Below are 26,445 nucleotides of genomic sequence, written 5' to 3'. Positions count from 1 at the left end.
CTCTCTGTGGGTCTCCATCTGTCCCTCTGCTTGTTACCCTCCTACACTCACCACCATGCTGTGACGCCCTCAGTCCTGACAGTGGCCCAGGCCCTGAGCTGGGGATCGGTGGCCCGGCCAGGACTCAGACTCTCCCAGGGGCAACAGGCAAGGTTGGTGACAGTTCCGGATCAGAGTGACTGGTGTCCCATCCTGGCAGGGGGAGGCTGGCCCACTCTGCAGCCTGAGAAGGACGGCAGGGTGAGCAGTGCTCTGGGCAGGTAGTGAGGCCATGAGGTGAACCAGCTGGAAACCGCCCACCTGCCAGTTCTGCTCCCGTGGTGAGGGGGCAATGCTGCCCTTGGTGGGATGTGTGGCCCTGTGAGTGCCCAGAAGAGGACCTGGGTACCGGTGAATAGCTCCCAGTTCCCAGAACTGCAGCCGGCCACAGAGAGGCAAGAGCTTGGCAGGAAACTTCCGCACAGCTGAGAAAGATCCAGGAGGGAGTTCAGAAGGCACCTGGATGTGGCCGCTGTCCAGGATGGGGCCAGGGCACAGAGGAGGTGAATGAATGGCGGTGGTACTGGTGGTGGGGGTGCATTCCAGGGAGTCAGAATGAGGGGAGAGGCGTCTCAGCGAGAGGTTGGCATTCGGGACGTGTGTGTTTGGCTGTGGCATCCTGGGCAGCTGGCAGAACAGGTGTATGGCCCCTAGCTCAGCTCTCTGCGTGCCCTCCAGAAACTGGCCCCTTGAGGCCAGGAAGCCCTGATCCAAAGCAGGGTTGTGCCAAAGACCGCATGATGCTGGGTTTGAGGCTCCCTGCCATGCAGAGTCCCCTTTGTGGCCCCACAGAGTCGCTCCAGATGGCAGACCGAGGAGACAACCACCCTGCTCTGGCCCTCCCAGGAAACCCCTACTGGGTGCCCCTTCGCTCCCTCCAGGGAGGCCTGGCACCTGCCGATCCCGTCTGTCCCCCGGAGGGCCTGTGGCACCCCAGGGCAGCGCCCTGCTCCAGCCCCGACAGCATGGGAGAGCAGAAACAAAGTGAGAAGGAAACTGTCGGCTGTCTTCCATCAGAGCTGGGGCAGGCCCGTGGCTGTGAGCGCAGGGGACCCTTACGTGCCTCCCCGACGCCACGACCCCTTCCCTCGTGACCGTGGGCAAGAAGAGTCCAGCCCCCAGGGCCCAGCCTGCTGCGGGCTCACCTGTGGAGGCTCCAGGGAGTGAACCTGAGGTACGGCCCAGCCTGGGGTGCCCGCTTCTTCCTCAGACCAGCGTTCCGTCCTGCGTGCTGGTCACTCTTGCCTGGTCAGGGTCGTGTGATGAAATGCATTTTCTTCCCGACCATCTGTCTCCACAGAGGCCCTGCCCCCACCCCCACCCCCACAGAGGCTGCTCCTCAAGTTCCAGAGACAAGGGGGACCCCTGCCAGGAACACCGGGGACCCACTTTCCTGAGGAGTTGGCCCAGGGTCTGGGCTCGGAGCACCGTGATGGCTCCTGCCCCATCTGCCTACACTCTGCTCCGCTTCACACCCCAGCCCCCTGATGCTGTCCGCCTTCCCCGACAGGGCCCCAACCCCCGCCCGGGTTGCCTCCCTCCCCAGCTCCGTGCCCATGTGGCCTTGACCAGCACCTTCCCTTCCAGGCTCCTGTCATTACTCCAACAGCCCCGGCACAGGGGTCCGGCAGATTGGGGGGGGGGGGGCTTTGAGTCACCTGCAGGGTATCGTGTCAGAGAGGGGAAGGCATGCCTTTCAGAGATGCTCAGAGAAGTGGGCAGTGCAGGGGCGGAGGGAAAGCAAGGAGGGGTCAGCAGCGGCTGTGAGGCACCCCCCACCCCGCTCCTCGCCTTGAGCAGCCCCTCTGTGCTCCAGTGTAAAAATACACGGGCTTGGAGATGGGGTTTCAGCCTCTCACTGGCTGCTGTGGCGCAGCGGCTGCACGGAGGTGCTGGGACAGCCCCGAGGGGGTGTAGGCAGGCGTGAGGGACGGGAGGCATGGGGGAAGATGAGGCAGGGGTGAGTTTGCTCTCAGGGAGGCTGTGCTTCAGAAGCACAGCCTCCCTGAGAGCTCTGTCCTCTGGACACCCAGGCCTCCAGCAGGGCCCCTGTGGGCTGGGCCCAGGCACTCTCGGGTGGCCCTGGGTTAAGCTTGTCTGTGCCTGTCACACCGGGGTCTCTTCCACAGTCATGAGCAAGATGGACCCTGAAACAAAAGGAATGTCCAGGCTGGGTGAATGCCCTGGGGCATCTCTATGTCTTGGGGGACATCTGGCCACATCCACTGCAGTGTAGTGTAACATCCATGCGAGTGCCCACCCGGCGCTCGGAGCCCGACTTTCTCTCTGATGCATGGTCACTCCCCAGAACCTGTCATGTGACCCTGAGCTGCAGACCAGACATCCTTGCTCTGGGAATGTCCCCACCCCCACCCCCACCCCCGCCCCACCAGCCAGGTGCTCCTGCCCACCCCCTCCCCACCTCAGTCACTCTGTTCCACCCCAGTGGCCTCCTCCACCTTCCAAGAAGCCACTGCACTTGCCTTGGGGACCAAGCTCACTGGGTCCCCCCTTTTTTTAATAGTTATTTTTGACAGAGAGAGTTAGGGAGGAGCAGAGAGAGAGGGAAAGAGAGAATCCCAAGCAGACTCCACGCTGTCAGTGCAGAGCCGGACTGTGTCACGAATTGTGACATCATGACCTGAGCCGAAGTCAAGAGTTGGGTACTTAGCTGACTGAGCCACCGAGGTGCCCCCCCCCCCCAGCGGGTCCCTTTAACAGAATCTTCTGCCGCACTGCATTCCCAGCCCTGCCCTGAGGCCAGATTCAGCACCTAGACACAGGACGCCAGGCTGTGCAGGCACAGGAGTGAGCCACAACGCGGGGGTGCTGAGAGGGCCCGGGGGTGTTCCCAGGGCCCCCTGGAGTCTTGGTGGGGCAGCTCGAGAGGCCTGGATTCCTTCAGACAGTGACCCTGATCCAGCCAGGACTCAGTCAGCCAACAACATTGCTGACCCTTGGAGGAGGGCTTCAGGGTGGAGATTCAGGTGCCAGAGGGAAGCTCTGTGTCACTGGCGGGGCTGCCCAGGGACTGAGGGACCCAGATGCTGTGGTCACCACCCAGGAGTGATTCCCCCTCTTCCCAGGAACACCCACAGTAAGGTGAGGCCTGTGTGGGTACCGCTGGGATGCTTCGTGCCGAGGACACACTTACTGGCTCACTTGGGGAGAGGTACGGGTCTTATCTGGATCCTCCTTGCCTCCTGGGCCTTGACCTTCTGGCTGTGCTTTGGTCCAGGAGGTGGGAAGGTCAGGTGGCTAATTCAGTCCCGGCAGGGCCCCTGTGGGCCCCGCTCTAGGGTGTGGCCCAAGGCCCTGGGGGGTGGGGTGCAGGGGCAGCTCCTTCTTAGCCAGGGTTGGAGGCCTGCCCCAGGGCACCCAGAGGTCTCTGCAGCCAGGCCTGTGCACAGCGAGTGCACCCCACTGAAGACGGGGGTTCGGCATTCCGTAACTTCACGTCGGCGGCTGGCAGCCAGCCTGAGTTGGGAGCACATCCACCACAGCGAGCGCCAAAACCAGGCTTTCTTTCCTTTGTTGTTTTTCTCCCCTGTCAGCTCACCGCTGCTTCCAAGGGCTCCCGCTTGGGCTGGGAGTGAACACAGAGGCTCTTGCAGAGGACAGCCTGGGTCATATCCACGGCCTGCAGGAACCTTGGACCCGCCAGCGAGGGGATGAGGACGAGGACCGCCCCTCGACGGCAGAGGCCAAGCCATCCTCTGCCCCTCCGTCTGGCCACGGGACCAGCCCCAGGCAGGCCAGCCCTGCCTGCGCACCCACGCGCTAGCTGAAGTTGTTTCCAGCCTCGGTTCTGGGCGTCACGACAGGTGCTGAGAGGAAGGACGCAAGGCTGCGTGCTCACCCAGCTTCTGCTCCAGGAGGGAGCCGATGCCCAGGAGACAGCAGATGGCAGCAAGTGCTGTGCGGAGACCAGCACACAGACAAGTGACAGAGACCCAAGGGTTTCGTTAGCGGATGTCTAAGCCAGGCCTCCGGGGGTATGTGGGCTTCGGGCTGAATTGGCCCCGTGTCATCCTGACGAGTGCTGGGAAAGCTGGGTGGGGGGCTGCATCCCCAGCAGAATGGAAATACTCCCGAGTCCAGTGTGGGGGAGGGCCGGGCGCACCAGCGCACCTGTCGGGGCAGCATGACGCACACAGTGGCCACGTTACTAGTGGGTGAGTGTGGGGCGGGCCCGTGTGCTGAGGTCAGGAGATTTGGGGAGGACTCAGGCTGGGGGCCTGTAGGAGCCTCACCTGGGGGAGGCTATGACCTGGTGGGGAGCCAGAGTTTGGACAGGGTGGGGCACACTGGGCAGCTAAGGGGCCGCTGGACGAGAGTCCTGTTTATGGGGGCCACCTGCCCCGGCCCCAGGCCCTGACCTACGCTCGCGTCTGCTGGCCACTTGGGGTTGGGGCAGGGCCTGTGTAGGCTCATCTTCCTGGATGGTAGGAGGAGTAGATGGTTCCAGATCCTCAGCCAGGCCCAGGGCGGTGGTTCTGAGCCCCCCCCCCCCCCCCCCCGCCACTGCCAGCAGCAGGGACGGCACCAAGGTTTCCAGGCCATCCCATCACCTAAGGCAAGGCACTGTCCACCTGGACCAGGTGCCACCTGGACCAGGGCAGACCCCTTGGTTGGCTCTTCCACGGGGTCCCAGTGGATACAGCCCCGCCCTCCCCCATGTGGCCTGCCCGCTGGTCTGGGAAGGCACCAGCCCCTGGGCGGCTGAGGGTGATGGGTTACTTGATTCAGGTTCCTCTCTGGAGGCGGAGCCTGCTCCCCTTGGTTCAGGACGCCTTCAGATTTTACTGCCATTTTCTTTCCTGCATACAATGCTGCAATTATGATGTGATTTCTGGAACTGCTTCCCTCCCCAGGTCTGAAATCAGGGCTTTGCCAGTCTCCTCCTCCTTCTGGAGAGGGGTGTCCGGGTCCCTAGGTCTCCCGCCTACGCGCAGACCTAAGCGTGCACGATCCTGACCTGCCCAGGGCCCGTCTGCTTAGAAGCCCTAGGTTTAGGGCCAGGGCTGTGAGGTTGTGTGTGGGGGTCTCCCTCTCTGGGCCACACCACGCTCACCTGGAGCACAGGGAGGGAGTCACAGCTTCCAGATGCTCACCGGGCACCTGATGGGTGGTACGGGGACGCGAGGACGTGTGCTGGTGCGCCCAGCCCTCCCCCACGCTGGACTCGGGAGTATTTCCATTCTGCTGGGAATGCAGCCCCCCACCCAGCACCTGTCAGGATGACACTGGATCAATTCAGCCTGAAGCCCACATACCCCCTGAGGTCTGGCTTAGACATCCGCTAACGAAACCCTTGGGTCTCTGTCGGCCGGAGCAGGTCAAACAGTGGACATGACCGTGTCCCCAAACAGCTCCTTCCTCGTGTCTTTGCCCCCATCTCCCTTCTCCCCACCCTGGCAGACCCTAGGCCTTCTCCCGCTGCTGGGAAGGGGTGAGCGGTGCCCAAGAGGCACGTGTGATCCGCCTGCTCGCACAGAGAGGCCTGGCCAGCGCTGGCCAGGAGGCGGGTGTGGGTGGGGACGTGTGTGGCCTCACCTTGCTGCCAGTGTTGATGAGCTTGTTGTGGAAGGGGCTAACCCCCACCCCATCTCCTTGGGGCGGCCAGGTGCCTGCTGGCTTGGGGACTGTCAGTTGGGAGTCTGCTCTTCAGAGAACAGCCGATGGAGACTTCACACAGACATCCGTTTTGGATTTCTGGCCTGAGACCAAAGTGGCCAAATGTGTGAGCGGTGGCAGGGGCCGCTGGGCTGCACCTGGCTCAGCCTCCAGCCGGTGACAACCTCGTACAGCAGAGCCACTGCCCTTCAGGACAGGCATCTACTTTGCACTGACTGTCGGCCCCTGGCCGGCGCTGGCCCCGAAGCCCCTGCAGGGGAGCCCAGAGTGGAGGTGTGTGGCTCACACAGGGTGTGGTGGGCAGGGAGCCCGTAGTGCAGTTGGGGCAGGGGACTGAACGGAGGGCCAGACTCTGACGCTGATCTCTGCCCTTGTGGGCAGCTGATGGGCAGCCATCCACTTGGCCCCCTGCCCTGACCCTGTGCCCTCGACACCCTAGAGGACCCTTGTCAGCCCTCACCGATTCCCCAGGGCAGGCGGCACAGGGGCCGTGGCTGGACCAGTGTCCACTAGGGTCAGCCCCACCTGGACATGGGTGTGGACGCTGTGCCCTGGCTATGGGCCAGGCAGAACCAGGGCTGATGGTGCAGCTCAGGGCTGGGGGACAACAGAGCCAAGGGACCCTGCTTGTGGAGCCTGGGAAGCAGACAGAGGCCCCAGGGAGGCAGCCCAGCTGAAGCCGAAGGTGTGGACGGGTCAACCCAGAGGGAAAGAGGCCAAGAGAGGCTGGTGGGGCCGTCAGAAGTGCTGTGCTGGCCATGGCTGGACACCCCCTCCCCACCAGCCTGGGGCCCAGGACAGCTTGCCCAGAGCTGGGTGGCAGGGTGGGGGGGGGGGGAAGGGGGGGCTTCTGAAGAAAGTCCTTGGGACCATGGCAGCAGGGGCAGTCCCTCTGTTTCCGAGGCTGCTGTCTGGGCCAAGCCTGAGCAGGAGGAGGGTCTGCGTGTGGACCAGCTCTCTGCTCCGATGGTGCCTCTGAAGGTCTGCATGTGTGAAGGGCGCAGCAGAGCCTGGGGACTCAGCACCAGAGCCCTCCTGCCGTCCAAGGAGCAGTGGCACCAAATGCTCTGAGCGCGCCCTCAGGAGCCCCAATCCCCAAGGAAAGGCCTCTGTCCCGCTCTCATGTGGGTGCCCAGCAGAACGTGTTGGGTGGGCGGATGGCACGTGAACGCATGTGTGAGCCCACCTGCACCCTGGCAAGGAGCCCGTGTTCAAACCAACAGGGTACACGGGCCACAGAGAGGCTGGCGACTCCTCGGGGGGTGACTCCAGGGGGCCCAGAACCCTGCTCCCAGGGACATATCCAAAGCCTGAAAAACGTGTCCAAACATGAACGTGTGCCCACATCCGGGGCAACGGCATCACAACAGCCACAGAGCCAAGCAGCCCGACTCCCCTTGATGATGAATAAAGGTGTTTGTCCAAACAACGGTATCATCAGCCCTAAAAAGGAGCCAAGTCCTGGTACTCCTACAACGTGGATCAGCCTGACGTCCTCCTGACCAGAAGACACCTTCTCCTGCACTGAGGGGTGGTGCTGTGCACCCCTGCCCTGGGGGTCACCGGTGAGCTCGGTCCGGACAACTGGACCTGGTTCCTCCCGGAGAGAGTCCAGTCTGTCCACCTCCAAGACCACGTCCGACCTGGAGAAACCCGTGTTGCACCCTGACTCGTGCAATAAACAAAGGAGTTACTTGTGAGAGCTGAGAAGCCCCGACGCGCCAACTACAAGCTGTCAGAGGCTCTCAGCGTTTCCGCACAGCTGGGTCGAGCTGGGCTGTGGCCACACCTCAGGCCACCTCCTGGGGCCCCCATGCCACCTGACCCAGCCACGCTGAAAAAGGCCTCCCACCGCTTGGGGGGTCGGGGAGTCTTCCTCCCCAAGGGGCCCCATCCAGCAGGGGTGGACAGGGCGGGTGCCAGGCAGCAGGATGGGATCCTGTCCAGGCCTTACTCACCACCCAGGAGATGCTCCTGGCCTGAGTGCGTGGGCCACAGAGCTTGGCTGGACACCACGTGGTAACAGAGCCAACACCAGACACGCGTGTACAAGAGTCCTTGTGTGTACACGTCTTTGCTCTGCCCTCCTGGTGGCCAAGGTACTCCCCTTCCAGCCTGCCTGCCCCGGAAGCTGCCTTGTGCAGGGAAGACAACTTGACCACTGGTCACAGCTTAGCCAGCCACGGTCACCAAGACCAGCAGCACGGTCTGGGCGGTTCCTGGGGTTAGGGGGCTGCAGAGCAACCCTGCTGGGCTCCAAGCTGGCAGTAGTGACAGGACGGAAGGGGTTCTCAAGCCCACGGTCCTGGGTGGGGGTGCATCCACAGACCCAGGGACACAGGCCCGAGGCTCCGACGGTCACCCTGTGGGCTGCAGGGACAGGGTGGCATCTCAGAAGGTCTTTGAGGGAGACCCTAGAATGAGTGGACTTGGCCTCGTGGCAGCCGGGCCAGGAAGGTGAGGCTGAGCCTTGGGGATCCACAGCAAAGCAGGGACCCCTTGTCACTCGAGGGCCCTATAAGCCCCGTGGGATCTACCCTACAACCCCCACAAGGCTTGAACTGGGCCTTTGTTTCAGGGGCCCCAGGCAGAGAGGCCAGGGCAGGTGGGAAAGCTGGAGGCGGCACGCGGCTGAGCTAGACGCCCCCCTCGTTAAAGCCCCCAACTCGGCCACACAGCGGTGGGCTCTAAGTATTCGCTGAACAAATGAGTATTTATTTCTCACAAATAGGCATTTGCCAGGAATCAGGCTGGGGCAGGATTTAAGGCTGCTGGGAGCCAAGAACATAGGCCACGCTGCCAGAGGGTGTGCCCAGCCTTGGAAAGGGCCCCGTGGCCACCTGTACTGCTGGGAACCGCAGAGACACCAACCGCAAAAAAGATACAGCAGGTGCTGGCAGGAACAAGAACGTGTCACTAGGCACAGAAATGAAATTACTTTCTCAAGACGCTGCACCTGCCACACTGGCCAGGACCCCAGAGACGGGCAATGCCTGGTGTCAGGGAGCAGGCAGGGAGGGGCGAGGCGGCTGGGGCCGGCGTGGGGATGTACTGTGTGGGTCACGTACCCAGCAGTCATGTCCCTCCATGACCCCTGAGGACGCTGGTCACTGAGGCCATCATAGGCATGCTGGGTGTGGAGGCGTCCTCTGTAGACCCTGGAGAGTGCGATGGGGTCCTGGGTTTGCAGATGGGGGCAGCCTGGGAACCCTGTGGCAGCGGCCAGAGTGGCTCCCCCGCCCCGCCCCTGGGGCCCACAGAGGTCTGGCTCCCGACTATACTCATCACTGCGGCCCCACAGTCAGCAGACACGCCAGGTCACTGGAGCAGGCCCCACACTGGGCCCACGGCCTGTAGGGTCAGAGCTTTGTGGCCAGGCCACGTGGGAACCTCTGGAATGTCACCCCAAGACAGTAAATTAGGGCCGGTGCCAAAGGCAGAGGGGGCGTCAGCCCGGAGGCCGGGGGGGTGGGGGGTGGGGGCTCTGGATCCAAAGCAACTCTGATGTGAAATCTCTAAAGCTATTTAGGGAGCTCGTTATTTAAGGGAGTCGGAGGCTGAAAATAGCAGCAAACGCATAACAACGGCGGACCCCTTATTCTCCAAACACCGGGACGCTGTCTGCACAGGCCTGCAGCAGTCAATCAGCGCTGAGGGCTCCATGCTCCGTGGCAGACGGTCACCTCCACAGACGGACGGCGGCCGAGCCCGGGGGTCAGAGGGCAGGGCGGATCACAGCTCCTGGTGAGGTCCTGCTGGCTGCAGGGTCGAAGGCCAGAGCCTCCCCCCCCTGCACCCTCAGAGCCCGGCCCTCCCAGCCCCCTGGGCCCCACGCTCCGCCCACGCCCACAGGGGCTCCCAGCCGCAGTGACAACAGTGGTGGCCAGTTTAGGACAACATGGTCACGGGCAGTCGAAGGTGGGCTCTGAGCTTCAGGGCAGAGCATCCAACTATCTGAGGACATTGGGGCTGGGCTCCCAGCAGCCCCAACGCGGCCCCTCCAGTGGTGTTTACAGGCTCACACGGAGGCCTCTGTGACCAGGAAGCCAAGTCCACACCAACTCGCACGTCCCATCCAAGAGACGGGTGTGGGACAGGGGCTGCCCCCTCTCCGGTCCACACCCCTCCCATGACAGGTCCTGCAACGGTCCTCAATTCTACCCAGCATCACACTGGACTCCGGAACTCACGTCAGGTAAAGAAGGGGGTGCACACAAACTCCGAGGCCTGCGGTGCTGACCTGGATGGAGGGGCGCCGCGGCAGGAGCAGGATGACCCCGGGAGCCTGGAAAGTCTCTTCTGACCAAAGCTTCATGCTGATGTGCGCCACCCCCTAAGACCGCACGCCACGGCGACCGGCCTGTGCGGTCGTGGCAGCCACGTCTCTGCCACGTGACACTGGGCACCTGGCTCTTCTCCAACAGGCTTTTCGTGAAAAGAGAGCGATGGTTCTCAATTCCCTACGCGACGGCATCCGAAGGCCCCATGCCCGTCCCACTGCGAGAAGGGAGCCAGCAGGACACGGCGGATGGGGGTGGGGTCACACGCCAGGGCTGACGCATCCGCACCACGGCCTTCTGTCTTGGCCCCGAGCCGTGCCCAGGGCGAGGCCCGCCGGGCGGGGTTCCCGCACTCCATCTCTGGGGTCAGAGCTGAGACCGACCGGAGGCGGCACAGCTGCAGAGGGGTCACGAGGCGCCAAGACAAGCGTCATCAGAAAATAGTTTAATTATGTACAAGCGGCTGCCGGGCTGGTCACGCACAGGAGGAGTCAGCGTCCACGAGTGGGATTCGGGGCGGGCCAGCTGAGCAGCGCGCTCTCGAGGCAACGGCCGCTGGACAAAATGAAACAAATCACAAACCGTGACAACCGCTGGGGGAATGTCATCAACACGTTTCCTTCGGGACCAGAAAACGAAAAGGAGACTCGGAGGCTCTGGAATGCTTTCTCTCCTCGCGCCGCGGAGTGGGGAGCGGCGTCTGCTACGCACCCTCCGGGGGTGGTGCCCACAACGGTGCGGGTGCGGCCACGTGAGCCCACGCCACGACGGCCACAGACAGGCCCCTCCAGGTGGAGCCCAGCAGTTTCTGGCTCCACGAGCCACACGCGGAGCCTCAACCGCCGTGGGCTTAGAAGAGGGGCCGGGAGCCCTGGCTCTCGAACTCGGCCCAAGCGTCACTCAGCTCCATGAAGATCATCCTGGCGAGCTGCTCGTATGGCTGGCCTGCGGCCTGAAGGACCGGACCAGGGGGTGAGGGGGCCTTGAACCTGCTCCCAGCCGCCCCCCCACCGCCGACCTGCTCACGTGCCCCCCGCCCGGCGCTCACCTTGTCCGGGTGGACCGCCAGCACAGCACGGCGGTACTGTTTTTTCACCTGCCCGGGGGTCACCAGGTCGGCCATGCCCACAGGGGTCCAGCGGCTCTCCCCGTCCCATAGCACGGTGTGGAGGGTGGACAGCAGTGCACGGATGTTCCTCTCCTTGCCCTCCGTCCACTCCAGGAGCTGCGGGGCGGGATGCTCAGGTGCTGCCAAGCACAGGTCGGGGCCTCTGCCCTCTCTGCCCGCCAAGCCACTGGCCATCATCCCCGGGGCTCCATGCACGATCCACCGCATGGGGCAAGGCTCTACCGTGAGTTGTTAGGACCAGACGCTGACCCAATGCCCCAGGACGATCAACAGTACTCCAGGGGCCTGACTACACATCACACAGAGACCAGGGGCCTGGCTGTCAGCGGGACATTCAGAGACACCCTCCCACCGTGGCCCTGCCTGCCCCAGGATCCCAATGTCCAATGAGGACAAGAGGCCTGGCTCCTGGGCAGGGGGGGGGGGGGGGTTTCAGATGACCCCCAAGGCCACATCAGCCCTGGCGGGGGGGGCTTTCAGAGCTGCCCAGTGAACTGTCCTGCACAGAGAACACGCCCTGACCTGCCCCCCCCACCCCCCCGCCCCGTCCCCTCAGCAGCGCTGCATCTCACAGCCAGCCATGCCCGGCAGATGGCCCTTGTCACCCCAGGTGCCCTGAGCGGCTCTCCCCTGGGCCAGGCTTGGCGCTGGGCCGGCTCACTGGCCTGATGGCACCGGGGACGGGTCCCACTGGTCAGGTCTCCAGAGGGGTGAGGCACAAAATCATCACCCCAAAACGCTTCTGGCACGTCAACCAGGCCGAAACAGCAGCTGCCAGCTCTGCGAGCACCTTGGACCAAAGACCTTTTGCGTCCGAGAGGCTCAGGGTGAAGGCCAATCACGTCCGCAGCCCTGGGGTGCCCAGGCCGCCCTCACCTTCAGCTTGAGTGGGTCTGCGTCTCTGGCCTGCTCCTGCCTCCGCATCTCTGCCATGGTCCTGGGCCCCTTCCTGTCAGACTTGGAGGAGAACCCCTGATCGGACAGCAGGTCCTCAAAGTCGCTCTCGGACACTCTCGGCTTCTGACCTAGGGGAGAACAGAGGCTTGGCAGACGGATGCAGCGCCGCGGGCCCTGGCCGTGCGTGCACACCGGGGGAGACCCTCCGTGGAGGGCGCGGTGCTGCCCCCACACTTCGGGAGAAGCGCAGCGAAGACGGTTCTGTCCCTCAGGAACGGGCCCCACATACAGAGCCCGCAGCCTGCACCACCATTTCTGGCTCAACGACCCTGAGGGCTCCAAGGACAGCCACCTCCGTCACCTCCTGGAGTCAACGTGGATGTGCCGTCTCCACGACAGACATGGCAGCCAGGCCCAGGCTAGAAGGCTCCCGGACAGCGTGGGCCTGGCCGCTGCGTCCTGGCCCTGTGACCATGGCCTCCCCGAAGGCTGCCTGGCCCATGCCGGCCCGGGAACGAGAGGAACACACCGTGGACACGGTCCCCCCACAGCAGCCGCCCCCCCACGTCCCCCTCCCCCGAACACTCTTTCCCGGGACGAGCTGTTAGTTGGAGAAAACAAAGCAGATTTTGCTGTAACTACTTCCCAGCAAACCAGGCAAAGCCTCACATGGGAGGGGGAGCGCAAACTCACCAAAGCTAGGGGTGCGGAAACCCCTCTCCTCTCGGCCGCCGATCACACTTAGGTTGGCGGTGTAGTTAGGCCTTGGCTGTGCACAGGCTTTGGGGGGTGGCTTGGCCTGCGGGGGCCATGGGGCGCTCTGGGCCGGGGGCCGACTGGTCTGCTGCCAGGAGCTGCCGCCTGAGGGAGGGGGGGCGGTTTTAGGGCCGAAACCTCCAGGAGCAAATCCAGCAGGCGAGCCTGGGGAGACAGTTCACAGTGGGCGAGTGTCAGACGCGACAGCTGCTCAGTCCCCGAAGTTCCCAGCACTCAAGCCCGCACACATGCTGGAAACGGACACTCAGCTCAGAGGCCAGGACGGGGCAGGCGTCAAGGTGGCCCCCGCAGCTGGACGGTCCCCAAGGGCTAGGGGACAGTGGGGACAAGTGCTGCTTCTTTAACTTTTGACTTGGAACCAGGTGGAACCAGACTGCCGGGAGGCCGCACGACGGGCTCCAGGGCCCCCAGGCCCGGCTCACGCAACGCGGGCTGTGCCAGACCAGCCACCCAGCACCTGCCAGCTGGAGGACACACCGGCGTGTGCGCGTGGTTAGCACGTGCACGCATCAGGACGCTCCTCTGCTCTCCATCTCCGGGACTGTCAGTTCAAGAATGTTCTAGAAATGGAATCAGAGAGCAGGTGAGCTCTGCAGTGGGTGCCCTGTGCTCAGGACCTGTTCCTGCTCATTGCTGAGGAGCGTCCCATAGTAGTGATACCCGGCGGGAGGTCTGTTCGATCACTGGCCCTTGGGAGGGCCTCACTGCTGGCTCCGGTTTTCGGCAGTTCCGAACGAGGCTGCTTCGAACCCTGTGCACAAAATCCTGTCCTTTCTCTGGGATGAATGGTGGCCACACATCTACTTTCTTGAGAAACCGACGGACTCTTTTCTGGAGCGGCCGTGTTGTTTCACGTTCCCACCAGCCACACGGGTGAGACTGTTCCCCCCGATCCCCATCAGCGCCTCGTGCTGCTAGTGATTTCACCGTGGCCACGTGCTCGGGGCACCCCCGCAGCCTTCCAGTGGCTACCGCGTCACGACCCACCCATTTTTCTAAGTGGGTTTTTGTTTTCACCGTTCTCGTGTACCCTCGCTGTGAGTTCTAGGTCAGACACACGGCCCAAGAATGCTCCTCCTACGTCTGCAGTTCATCTTTCTTTCAGCAAAGACTTCGTTCTGATGAAGTCCAAGGTTATTTTCTATGTCGCGGTTCATGGCCTAGGGGACAGGTAAACTGAGCTCTAGGCCCCAGAGATATTCCCCTACGTTTTCTCCTACGGGCTCTGTCATCTCTCACATTCACGCTTAAATCTATGACCGGCTCTGAGCCCCCTGGCACGGGGACGTGAGGTTTAGGGTGTGTTTCTGCCTGCGGGTGGCCGGGCACCTCTGTCGAAAACCGGCTGGGCCCGCACGTGTGGGTCCACGTGTGGGTCCCGCTGCGTTCGGCTGACACCAGGCGGTGCCGACTTCAGCAGCTACAGACTAAGCCTGAAGCCGGGGGGAGGGACGCCTCCCACACCATCCTTCCATTACAGAAATACTCCCGTCACCCAGGGCCTCCGACTCTCCACACAAGTGTTACTACGAGCTCGCCCGTGGCTCCAGAAACCCTCACTGGGCTTCCTGGTAGGAAAGCTTGTGCTCAAGCCACAGGCCCGTGAGCGCTGTCTGCCCCTCCCCGTGCCCCCGCCAGCCCCGGAACACAAGCCCACGACGTTTACCACCAATAGCCTCTCCTACACCGTTGACGGGGTCGAGGACGGCTCCTGCCTGGCCCGGGACAGGGTGGACTCTGTTAACTAGCCGTGGAATGGGGAACAGCCTCGCGTTCCTGGAACAAACCCTCCACGGTTGTGGGGCACAGCTCGTTCTGAGCGACGACAAATTCTCTTTGCCTCAGCTGTGCTGCAGATGTCTGCATCTGCATTCATGAGGGACACTGGCCCCACGGGCGTCTTTTCTCGTACGGACCCTCGATTTGGGGGTCAGGGTAACACCGGCTCCCCAAGACCACTTGGAAGGCATCTGTCCTCTTCCCGTTTCCTGGAAGACGCCATGTGGACCGGTTCGAATTCTTTAAGCATTTGGTAAAACACCCCTTGTGGGGTCCTGTCGACTCTGAACTCGTTCCCGTCACGGTCACGGGGCTGCCCCAGGGATGGACTCTGCGCCGGCTGGGTTCTGCTGGTGGCCGGCGCCCAGGAGTCCGGGTGTCCCTCGTCACCCTCCAGAGCCTCTAGGTCTGCAGGCACCCCCCCCCCCCCCCCGCCGCCACCTCACTCCCGATGTTGTCCTTCCCAAGTGGTTTTAATAGAGCTTCGTCTTTTTGTCTATTTTACGGGTTTCTGACTTCTCTTCGTCCTTTCAAAGAATGAGGTTTTGTTTCTGTTTCACAGATCCAGGCGCTTTTCCCATCTCCCTTCTTTTTGCTTGGGGTTTATCTTGCTGTCTTTCCAAACACCCGTGGGGTGGGTCACGACACGGCTCAGAGGGTCCCTGGTGCCTGGAGCCCACGTGCTGCCCTGTGCCCGCTCAGCCCCGCCAGGGCCGCGGCCCCTCACTTCGGGATCCCACGCCGCTTCCTTCTGCCCCGCACGCTGCCCCATCTCCTAACGGCCTGTGTGTGCCCGGCGTGTAAGCGTCTGAAGACCGAACGCTCCCCTTGCTGTTGCCGGTTTCCGGTCCGTGTGGTCAGGGAACCACCACGGTCTTGGTGATGTCGCCCCTTCAAACGTGCCGAGCTTTGCTTACCAAGGCCCAGATGCGCCTGGGGAGAGTGTGTGCTCTGTGCTGTTGGAGCCGAGCACCGGGAGCGTCACGGGGCCCTCCCGGCCAGGGACGCCTCCAGCTGTGCTGACCTCACGTCCTGCGCCTCTGTCATTTGTCGAGAGGGATTTGATGGCTGCAACTAGAGTCTGACTTCGCCGGTTTCTCCTTTCCATCTGTCAGCTCTCCCAGGACTCCCTGCTTCCTGAGCGTGTGTGACGAAGGATCTGGGGTCACAGTGCAGACCTGAACGCCAGCCTCCATCCCAAGAATGGGTCACTCGGGACCCGAGACCAAGAGGTCCTTCCCCCCAGCACCCCAACAGGACTTGGGGCCAACAGCCTGGCACCACACAGGAGGCTCTGGGCAGCCCACCCCTCGCGTGAGTGGCCTGGGACACAGGCCACACAGGGGGAGACGGCCAAGGGCAAACTCAAACTCCCAGGAATGCCCTCAGAGAGACAACGCAACCTGGAACACAGGAACATACGAGAACAAAACTACTCAAAGAAGAAGAGCCACAGGGACCCAACAAGACAGACGCAGAATGAGCCCCAATATGGCAGAGACGTGGGCGGCGGGGGTGGGGGGCGTCCAGTAGACCCAACGGGCGTCACAAGAAGGGAGCAAGGAAGTACAAGCGCGTCAGAGGCACAGCGGTTTGTCCGGCACCGAGGAACATCAGGCCCCAAACCACACCGATGCTGTGCCAGGCGCCATGCGGGCTGCAGGGAACACCCACTATGCTCCAGGAGGAGGACGGCACGGTCCTGAGGCCCCACTGCCAAGCAGACATTATCTCCAGTGCCAGCCAACCGGCAAGGGATAAGGACCGCTCACTCATGGTCCCAATGCCCCCACACATCTGGAGGAGCCAGAGGGACCCCGAGGACACGCGTCCCTGGGACAGATGCTGGGGGGGGGGGGGCGTCTTGTGCACACATCCACTGCTCCCAGCCAAGTCCCTGCTCCCTAGATGGCCCACCCGTGTCAGTGGGTTAGCTTGGTTCACAAGCAGCTGCTACGAGAGCACGGCCAGGGACAGACGGCCTGCGCCCTCCTGGGAGAGGTGCTCCTCCAGCGCCCCAGCCCCCTCACACCCAATGGGGCGGGCACGTCACCTTGGAGGCCAGAACTGAGGTCACCGAGGTCTGCAAACGGGTCCAGGCTCTGAGACTTGGTCCAGCTGGCCGAGGGGCCGGGAGGGGCGGGCTGCCCTCCAGCAGAGAAGAAAGGACCTGGAGAAGGGCAGAGAGAGCATGAGAAGGTGCACCCACGGGGTGCTCCTGAGGCCACGCCCAGCCAGTGGCAGCACCCACGCCAGCTCAAGACACAGCCCTGCGCGCAGCCACAGCTGCTCCTTAAGCAGCTAAGGAGATTCCTACCACTCTGACCCTGTAACCCCACTTCCCAGAACGCACGTGAAGTGTGACCGTGCTGGACGACAACCCTCACAACAGTCACAGCGGAAGATGTTCTACCTGAGACGCTGCGGTATCTGAAGCAGTTACCCCCATAAACCCCACAAGGGAATGTCACACGGTCATTACGAATGACGGCTGTTCGTATACAAAGAGTTCGTACAAATTAAAAAAAAAAAAACACCACTAAAAACATGCAAAATAACAGTCGATTTCCTTCAAAATGAAAAAATGCAAATTAAGAGAACTATGTATCAAATTAGCAACCCTGGTGAGAACCTCAGGCTTGGGACTGCTCCCAGGTGAACAGATGGCCCCCGAAAGGGGACACGGGGCACAGGCTCTCGACAGCAACTCGCTACTGGAACGTTCCCAACAAGACAGGATCCCAGACATACAAAAAGAAAGATGCACAGAAAGGGTGGGGCACCGCCCCTGCGCTGGCCACGCGCCTTCAGGAGGCAAAGGAGCCACGCAGACAGGACGCCACCAGGAAGCGCTACAGGGACTCCTCGCAGCACGAGCCGTGAGCAGGCAGAGCCTCCCGCAAGCCCACCCCCCCGCCCCAGCCCACAGGCGTGGGGGAGCGGGGTCCCAGTCCCATCCCATACCAGACACAGAGATACCAGAGCCTGGCGGGGGCCCGCCTGAGAACTGGTCTCCACAGGGCTGGGCTCGTACCTTCACTAGCAGGAGCAGGGGCCGGAGCCTCGGCCCAGGCCTCCCACCCTCCCAGCAGATCCGGGTGGCTGGCCGAGGCGGTCATCTTGCTGGGCTCTGCTGGTATATCCCCTGGAAAGATAGCAACGCTGTCTGGGGCGCCCCCTGGTCGGGGCAGGCAGTCACAAGCCCCCTCTCTGGGAGGCTGGGAGGGCACCCTCTGTCCCCCCTCACGTGTGAGCAGCAGGCTGGGAACAGAGCAGCCCCCGAGGCACTCCTGGCCGACCCCCAGGGTCCCCGGGGAGCCGCACTGGGCTCGGTCCACACCGACCGGCTTCTTGCTTCTCCGGAGTCTCGAGGACACATCATGTGGTCACTGAACTTGCCAACTGGACAACGGGGTCAGCAGCTCACAGAGCAACGACAGTAGGTCTTCAAAGGCCTCCCCACCCTGTGGCCATGTGTCCTCCCAGATGTGTGCTGATGCCCCCAGAATATGCCTTCACCAGTCCCCTGAGGCCCTGCCCCGTGCACGGGCTGGACACCCGCAGGCTGTCACCTTTCCAGGGGAGAGGGGAGCTGTGGCAACTCAGGGACCACAGCAAGGGACGTCGCTGCCCACCCTCCAGGCCTCGACCTTGGCACTTACCCAGGTGCAGGAAGTCGGTGTTGCAGGCTGGGGGCGGGGCGCTGTGGGTGGAGGGGAAAGAGGTGGAAGCAGCAGGAGGTTCTGGATTAAGAAATTCGCCAAAGAGGTCAGGCTTGGAGCAGGGCTGGGTGTCTGGACCAGATGGCAGGAGGAGAGGATCAAATGGGTCGGCTGCAGAAGGACACCCAAAAAGCAGGTGGAGGTGAGGCTGTGCGTGAGTGCCTTTGGCCCAAAACATCAGGCACGAGGCTAAGTCCCAGCCAGCGCAATGGCCCCTCAGACCCAGGCTGAGGCCACAGCATCCTCTGTAAGAAGGCACCGAACAGCCTGATGCCCTCGCCTTAGACTTTTCGTGGAGAGGCAGCCCGTGGGGGAAGGGCTGGCAGTTCCTGGGATGGACGGGAGTGTCAGGGGGGCCTCGGGAATCTGACCCTCAGAGCAGCCGCCTCGGGGCATCGCGCCCTGGGCTGCCCTGCCCACCCCCCCAACCCCCAAGTGGGTGGCCGAAGGGCAGGGCACTGAGCTCCTCCCAGGTAATTTTGATGGCGAGGCCAGACAACTAAAGCCTTAGTATCCTCTACTCCCCACGGGACGGATCCACGTACCGGCCACGGCCGGCCCTTCTCGGGGTGGGCTCTGTGCACTCAGGGGCGGAGCCGGGCTTGTGAAGAGCAGGGGGGCATCGCCGCCCAGCAGGTCGCCCGGGGGGACTTCCGGGGCAGTGTCAGGCGCCCCCAGGAGGCGGCTGAGCAGGTCGGTGTTACTGGGGACCACCCCGCAGGCCTGCACTGGGGGTGCCGGCCCCGTCCCAGAGTGCAGCCCCAGGAGGTCGACGCTGTCCTCCTGCGACGCAGGCTCGCGTGGCGTGGCCGGTGTGGCCGTGTCAAAATCGACTCTTGCTCTTGCGCCCTCCCCGCTGGGCCCGGTGTGTCCTCCTCAGCTGCGTCCCTGCTCTCGGCTGACAGCGTGGCCACCTCCTCGTCGGACAGCTCACTCCCGCCCGCATCCGCGGCCGGGGCTGGCACACTCTCCTTGGCGACATTGCTTTCTGGGCCCGTCTCTGTGTCTTTCTCCTCTGAAAAGAAAACCACAGGCTGCCGTGGCCGGAAGGCAGGGCACACGTGACGGCAGGGTGAGGCCACGTCAGAAGCCCAGGAGCGAGGCGGGGGGGGGGGGTCTGGAAATAGCCGCGTGCACCCTGCCAGATGCCTCTGGGTGCCCCGCACCCACCGTGCCAGTCCAGCGTGTGGAGGAAGTGGCTGGTGTCTGTGCCGCTGCTCTGTGGTGAATCAGACTCCGTGGGCTCGGCATCGGGAGACCCCGCCTCGGCGTCGTACTGAGCGGTGGAGCCGGGCTGCCTGGGGAGCTCTGGCTTCCCTGCCGGGGCGGAGGTGCGTCAGGAACCCCGCCCACAGGGTCGGCCGCCCAATTCCAAACCCCTGGGAGCCCTGCACCGACGAACCACGGAGGGCCCGGTCGGCTCAGACGCGCACACCACACGTGCAGACACCCCCGCCTCTCAGGGACACAGCTGTCCTCGTCAGGAGGACGGAAAGCACGCGGCACGGGGACCGAAGACCACCGTGCTGGAGTCAGCAGCCGAGACCACGGGCCCGGCCGCTGGAGGACCGCCTGTACCCGTACCGCCCGCGGGTGCTGAGCACAGCCTGGACTTTTTCCAGGTACATTTAAAACGATGCACGTCCAGAAAACTAACCCTCCCTCAACGAGCAAGCGACTCAAACCTGCCCCTCCCAGCGGGGCCGTGATGACTCCTCGGGCAGGGCTGCCTAGGGCCCCGGGGGGGGTCTGGGAGCAGCCGTGGCTGCGTGAGTCCCCCCATGTCGGACGTTCAGGCTGCCGTCGGGGAGGGTCTCAGGTGGGGGCTCTGGGCCTCCCTACGCCGTGCCCACAGCCTGACACGGGGATGGGGCAGGCCCGGCCCCTCAGGGTTTCTCGAGGCTGCAGGTGTCAAAACGGCATCACTGACCGTGTGTTTGGAAAACAAGGATCTCACCAAATTTAGACAGAATATCTTGCTGCTCCTCTCGGCTGGAAAACAGGATTTTGGGGTTTAGCCCCCTCATGCTGGTGCTCTCCCAGGGGGGGGCCTCCCGGTTGGGCCTGTCTCTGGGCTCCACCTCCACCTCCAGGTTCACTTGGAATAAATCCGGGTACTTCTCCTGAATGTCACACGCGTCCAGGTCATACCTGCAGTTGGAAGGCCAGATGCCAGTTTAAGAAGACCTTCATGGGTCAGTCGCTCCACATTCACCAGAAAGTGAGCACAGAAAGGCCCGTGTGCTCACCCCTCAGGTCCCGGGGTCCAGCTCGCGCACTACAGGGATCTTAAACGCGTGTTTCCGTAACACAAGGCCGTCCACCCTGGCAAAAGCCCCCAACAGTTAACAGGTGCCAGTAAACAAGCCCTCAGGAGTGCCTGCAGAGTGGGGAGGGTGGCAAGGGAAAGGCACACAGGGCTCACGGCCAGTGGGAGGGGTGCTCCCGTGGGGTCTGTGGCTGCCAGGTCACTGAACTCCCGTGGGCTCTGTGTCTCCCTAGGGAACTCCGGCATCTCTCTCCGTATTCCAAGAGACTGTGACTGACCACATTTCCACAGACTGCGTGGGGAAGCCCTGGTCTCCAGCTGGGCAGCAGGCTCCCAGCTCCGTCTGACCTCACCGGGCACCCACGTGCACGGCCGACGGTCCAACTTTATCAAAACAACACAATGACAAACACCCCACGGAACACAGAAGAGGGCAGAGGTTCCCGGCCCATGCTGTGGAGGGAGGGGCCCTGTGGTCCTCTGCGGCATCCGTGTGACACCTACGGCCCCAAACGAAACACAGCCACCGGGCAGAAGGACTGGGGACACGAGGGCAATGTGGTCGGTTTGGGTGCAAAACCCGTGGCAGACTTTAAGTCTTACTCCCATGGAATAAACTAAGTAAGCAGGTGGGACGCTGACCCTTCCCACCTTGGCGTGAGGGGAGGCAGCACAGTGGCGTGGCAGTGCTGGCGGGGACAGCCCTGCCCTGAAGACACCACTCCTCCTGCAGGAGCCACGTGGGCACAGGAGACTGGCCGCAGCACCCTCTGTCCACTCGTCCGCTTGTCCTGGCCCGGGCCCCCCACACGCACGCTTCCTTCCTCTGTAAGTCGGGCCACGACAAGGAGACGTGGGCCACCGTGCGGCCAGGCAGGACCAGCTAGTGTGGGGACCGCAGTGGTGAGCCCGAAGCAGTGAAGCCAGCAAGGACCAGGGGAGACCTAGACCCCCAGCCACAAGGAAGGGAGGAAGGAGCGAGGTGGGGGCCCCACAAAGAAGAACACGACTTCTGCAGGCTCAGCTCCTGGGGTAACAGGGCCTTGCAGGCAGCTCTGGGTGCCACACTGTGGCCACCCCATCTCCCCACCTCCCCACCCTGGCGGGCCCCCGGAGACGACCTCAGGGCCGGGGCCTGCCCTGCCCACACAGCAGGCCAGTGAGGGAACAATGAGGGTCTGTGAGCAGGGCCACGACCCCCAGGGGCCCTGCTCTTCAGGAGGCACGGGTCAGCCCCGGGGCCCGACGTGCTCGCTGACTCGTGTCCTGCCCCCTCAAGCACACTGGGGACCCTCCGTTAGTCACAGGGGCCTCCTCGAGGACAGACCCAGACCCAGTCAGGCGTTATCTGACAGTGGGTCCACTAACACCAGTCCAAATTCTTTCCCCAAACGGTCCTGCTTCAGCCAGCCTCTCTGCAAAATGAACGCTACCACAGAAGACACACGCCTTCCTGCACCAACCGGACGACTTGAGAATTCTCTCCTTATTTATTTTTGGAAGCACGACACACACAGTGAGGCACAGATCTGAGTGCAGCTCAGTGAAGCTCTGTGCCCAAATACCAGGACTGTCCAGTCTCCAAGGAGGTCCCTACGCCTCTCCACCCTCAGAGGGAGCCACTCTCTGGTCCCCCGGCACCCAGAGCGGCACCCAGAGTGTCAGAGCCGACTCCTCCCCAGAGGGGGGGGGGGGGCAGGTCCTAGTACTCCCCTGTTCGCTGGGTAGGAAACAGGCACAGGACGTGGGCTGCGGCAGGCGGAGGTTTCCAGAGACCCCCTCCGCTCCCCTCACCCTGGAGTGGCACCTGTGTGTGCGTGTGGGCGTGCCTCCGTGCGAGACAAAGGGGAAAACACGAGCTGCAACCAAGATGCCCACCGTGCAGACCGTCCAACTGCCTGAACGCCCCTGCCCCCAATAGAAGCCCTGACGCCCGCCGCGCGCTGGGGGCAGGTCAGAAAGCACAACGAACTATGTAGAGCCCCGGATGAGGCAAGAGAATCATCCCCGACTGTACGTGCTTCTGTTCTCGTCTCTCACCCCAGACGACGACCTTCTCTCAACGCCCTCTGCCCTCCGTGCGGATCACAGCGTCAGGGACCCCACGTGTGGAAGAGCAACACACACCTGTTCACCTGGCTGTCCCACATCCGGTGCGCGAACGGCTGCGTTCTAACAGGAACTGCACCGGGCTAGTCCCCAGCCAGAGGCGCACAGCGGCAGCCACCGTGGCCCCCAAATGAGGGGCCACACACCGGACGCCGGGCCACGCTCAGAGTGGGGGCGAGACCCGAGACTGGAGCTCAGTGCAGCGACCCGGCCACGCACGAACCACGTCACTCTGCCCGTGTCCAGTGCGTGGAGTTCACTGCTGTGGGGCGCAAAGCGGGGCGGGGAGGCACCGTGCACGTGACTGTCCTGACCCCTCCCCACGTGAGACACCACATACTTTGCAAATTTCACGGTAGCTGCGTTCCGAGGCACAAACCCGGTGTGGAACTGGACCTGGAACATCTTCATGGACGCCACCTGCAGAAGGGACACAGACAGGGGACCCTGGAGCTGGGAAGGGGACCCAGACAGGGGACCCTGGAGCTGGGGAGGGGACACCAGACCCTCAGGTTGCAGACGGACATTTCACAGTTCCTGGGCTCTGAGAATCCGGTGCACGCCTCCAGGTGCTGTGGCCACACGGACGGTGGGACAGCAGCCTCTCAAGTGGCTCCTCGGGTCTGTGACGGGGCAGCCCCAAAGCCGCAGCCCAGACTCCCCGCGCAGACGGCGCCCCGCAATGGGGCACTCGGGGAACTCGGGTGTTCCGAGCTCACGGCCCCTCTGCCTCGTGCCCCACAGGCTGACGGCCCAGGGGGCCCGAGCCCCCGCGCACCTTGGCCTGAAGTCTTCCACCCAGCGTGGACCTCGCGTGGTAGATTACGATGAGCACGTCTCCCTGCACGGTTATGCCCAGGGGAATGACTGCCTTGCCATCCTCGATTTTAAAATCCCTGAAGAACAGGACGAGAAAAGGTTCACTTCCGCCAAAAAGACAGCTTGCCAGCCAAGAACAGCCAAGGGAGCGTGGGGCGCGAGCCCCGGGCTCTCCTAAAGCACCAACACTTCGAGCCACACCTTCTTCTGCTACTGGGCGCTTCTGGGAGGGGGCAGCGCCGAAATGGACTTCCGGGGAGCTGGCCCTCAGCGCGCTGGCCCGGACCCGCCCACCCCCGGCCGCCGCCCGCGCCCGCTCCCGGGGGTTCCCAGAGGAAGGAGGGGCCGGGAGAGCCCCGCGCTCACCGCATCTTGTCGTACTCCTGAGACGTGGTGGTGACTCGCTCGTCCCCCACATACACCTCGCAGAAGGGCCTACAGCCGTTTCTCTGCTTGCTGAACAGAGGCACGGGCGTCATGACCACGGCTTTCACCAGGATGGGCTTGCTGTGGGGCGTGATGGGTTCCTCGGCCACCATGTCACACACGTACTCGATGTACCTGCGGGGGCCGGAGGCACACCTCGTCCCACACGTGCTCGCCACACGTGCTGCACCCCCGGGGCTCTGGTCTGCTCGCCACACTTTTTTCCAACAGATACGAGTATTTAATGCTATGTTCGACTTTATCTCATAAATCTGATATATTTTCATTTGTTTTAAAATATTTTTAAACTCTCCCTGAGATTTTTTTTTGACTCACGGGTAATTTACCAGTGGGTTAATTTCAAAACATTTAGGGATTCTTCCAGTTTTCTTTGCTATCAATTTCTTTCTTTTTTCTTTTCTCTTTTTCTCTTTAAGATTTCTTTGATTTCTTACGGTAACGCCTAAACCCCCAACGGGGCTCAAACTCACGACCCCAAGCAAGAGTTGTGTGCTCACGACTGAGCCAGCCAAGTGCCCCCATCTGTTACCAATACCTAGCGTAATTCTATTATAAACACAGTTTGTGTGAGTTTGCCGCAGTTTAATGGCCAGAACATCTTTCCCACTGAATGGCCCATGACCACTCAAAAGACCTTGTCTTTTCCAGTTGCTGGGTAGAAGGTTCTCGAGAGATCATCCAGCTGGTTGCCGGCGACGTTCCGTTCCAAACCGACCATCCGTGTGCTAGTTCCATCCGCTGCCGAGGTGGGAACGCCGACGCCACGGTGAACACCCATCTCCGCCAACGGGTTTTCGGCTCTGCAAGCTTGATTTCTGCTCTCGGGACACTCACGCCTCCAACTCTCCCGGATGGTTTTCTCGGTGCCCCCGAGGTGCACACACCAGGCGCGTGTCCCTGCCCTTGTGTGACCCCGTCCCCTCGAGATGGGGAAGGAGTGGTGACTGGCTTCCCAGCAGAGGGAGAGAAGGGAGGCCGCTTCTGAACGTGAGGCTCACACTGCATTGCGCTAGCATATCTGTGCAGGGGACTCGTCCCCATGCCACAGGAGACCCGGACGCCCACACCACATCTCCCATCCACACGAGTGAGTCCCGTCAACACCCTGAGCGAGCTTGGACATGGGCTGGAGGAGGAAGCAGCAGACGTTCTCTGCGAGGTTCGTGCCACAGCACAGCCTGGCCGCACCCCGACGGCAGACTTGGGAGGTGCAAGCCGGGCCGGGACCCCCTGACCTGCAGAGGCAGAGGGCGCGTGCGGACGGCTGAAGCCACCGGGCCGGTGGCGAGGAATCAGGCGGCAGCTGTACGGCCACCCTTCCCTGTCCTGACGGCAGAGGCGGGGCCCCCGCAGCCAGCGCATCGCTGGTCCCGCTTGTATCCGGTCAGACAGTCCCCGAGGCTGGCACACGCAGACCCTTCACGCTCGGCTCCTGCTGCGGCCGTGTTCCAGTCACCATCTTGCTGGCTGTTCTCTGTTCTTGACTTCTTCTTCGTTGGTCTTTTCTTGAGGCGAGTGAGCATTTTTTCTAATCCGTTTATTCCCTCTGCTGACCTGCTGACTCCAGTTTGTGAAACCGTCTGTCCCGGCTGCCCCGGGCGTCCGACGAGGACAGCAGCGTGGTCTGTGCCTTCTCCCTCTGGTGACCTCGAGACCTCGAGACCTCTGCGTGTGGTCTCCAGCGGACGGGGCGTGCTGAGCCTGAGTCGGCTTCCCGCCTGCCTGTTTTGCATCCTCTGACCTCTGGACATTTGGCGACTCATTAATTCGGGGAACTTCTCGGCTACTGCTTCTGCACGTTGCCTTCCTGCTCTGCCTCCCGCAGCCACTCGACACGGCCTGGCAGGCCCGGCTGCTCAGCCCCTCATCCGTGGTCTGTCTTTGGGCTCTGGCCTCCGTGACGCCACCTGTCCTGCCTTCCAGAGGCCGAGGCTCCTCCCTCAGCTGCCAGGACGCAGCCTTCCTCAGGTCCAGAACTTGCGTTCGACTTCTTCTCACAGTTCCCATCTCTGAAGTGACCACGTACTCCTGTGTCTTACCCATCTCCTTCCTCGGTACTCTCAACACATTAAACACTTGCTTTAAATTCCCGTCAGATACTTTCGGGCCTTGTCCCGAAGCCACTCAGACTCCCGCCTGTCCCACAGGGGGACACCCTGTGTCCCTGCGGAAGCCAGCCAAGATTCAGGAGGGCACAGGCTCCCCCAGCTTGCGTGGCCTTGCCCACTCCTGCACAAGGGCCCTCAAGTCTCCCCACCTCTCAACACCCTCGGCTACGACCTGCCCGAGGGTGACACCTGTACGACACCCCCAAGGTGGGACACCGGTACCTTTTGTGAGACGGCCAGATGCCTGGCGGGCAGCGCTTCATGCTGAACATGTACACGGCGGCCTCTGCGGTGCTGAAGAGCCGGCAGAAGCACAGGAAGGAGCAGACGGCCACAGCAGAGGCAGCTCTCCCGTCCTAGGACAAGCGGCACAGGCCGGGCTCGTGCGGCCGCAGCTGCAGGAAGGCAGGCTCCCTAATCCCACACTTCCCCG

General features: G+C 62.8%; 1 protein-coding gene across 1 annotated transcript in view; it reads right to left on the bottom strand.

Annotated features, from left to right (window-relative positions):
* Positions 1-10,386: 10,386 nt before the first annotated feature.
* The window catches only part of GAK (cyclin G associated kinase), a 52,950-nt gene continuing 36,891 nt past the window's right edge, over positions 10,387-26,445 (bottom strand). Inside the window, 15 exon segments of the mRNA XM_043573221.1 lie at positions 10,387-10,908; positions 11,005-11,181; positions 11,962-12,110; positions 12,676-12,903; positions 16,592-16,708; positions 17,573-17,683; positions 18,201-18,371; positions 18,806-19,090; positions 19,093-19,275; positions 19,431-19,577; positions 20,218-20,411; positions 22,979-23,058; positions 23,417-23,534; positions 23,824-24,018; positions 26,235-26,368. Coding sequence (XP_043429156.1) covers positions 10,807-10,908; positions 11,005-11,181; positions 11,962-12,110; positions 12,676-12,903; positions 16,592-16,708; positions 17,573-17,683; positions 18,201-18,371; positions 18,806-19,090; positions 19,093-19,275; positions 19,431-19,577; positions 20,218-20,411; positions 22,979-23,058; positions 23,417-23,534; positions 23,824-24,018; positions 26,235-26,368 — 2,391 coding nt within the window. The 3' untranslated portion in view covers positions 10,387-10,806.

This window comes from Prionailurus bengalensis, chromosome B1, assembly GCF_016509475.1.
Source record: "Prionailurus bengalensis isolate Pbe53 chromosome B1, Fcat_Pben_1.1_paternal_pri, whole genome shotgun sequence".
Classification (NCBI taxonomy): domain Eukaryota; kingdom Metazoa; phylum Chordata; class Mammalia; order Carnivora; family Felidae; genus Prionailurus; species Prionailurus bengalensis.
This window is presented reverse-complemented; position numbering and strand designations above follow the sequence as displayed.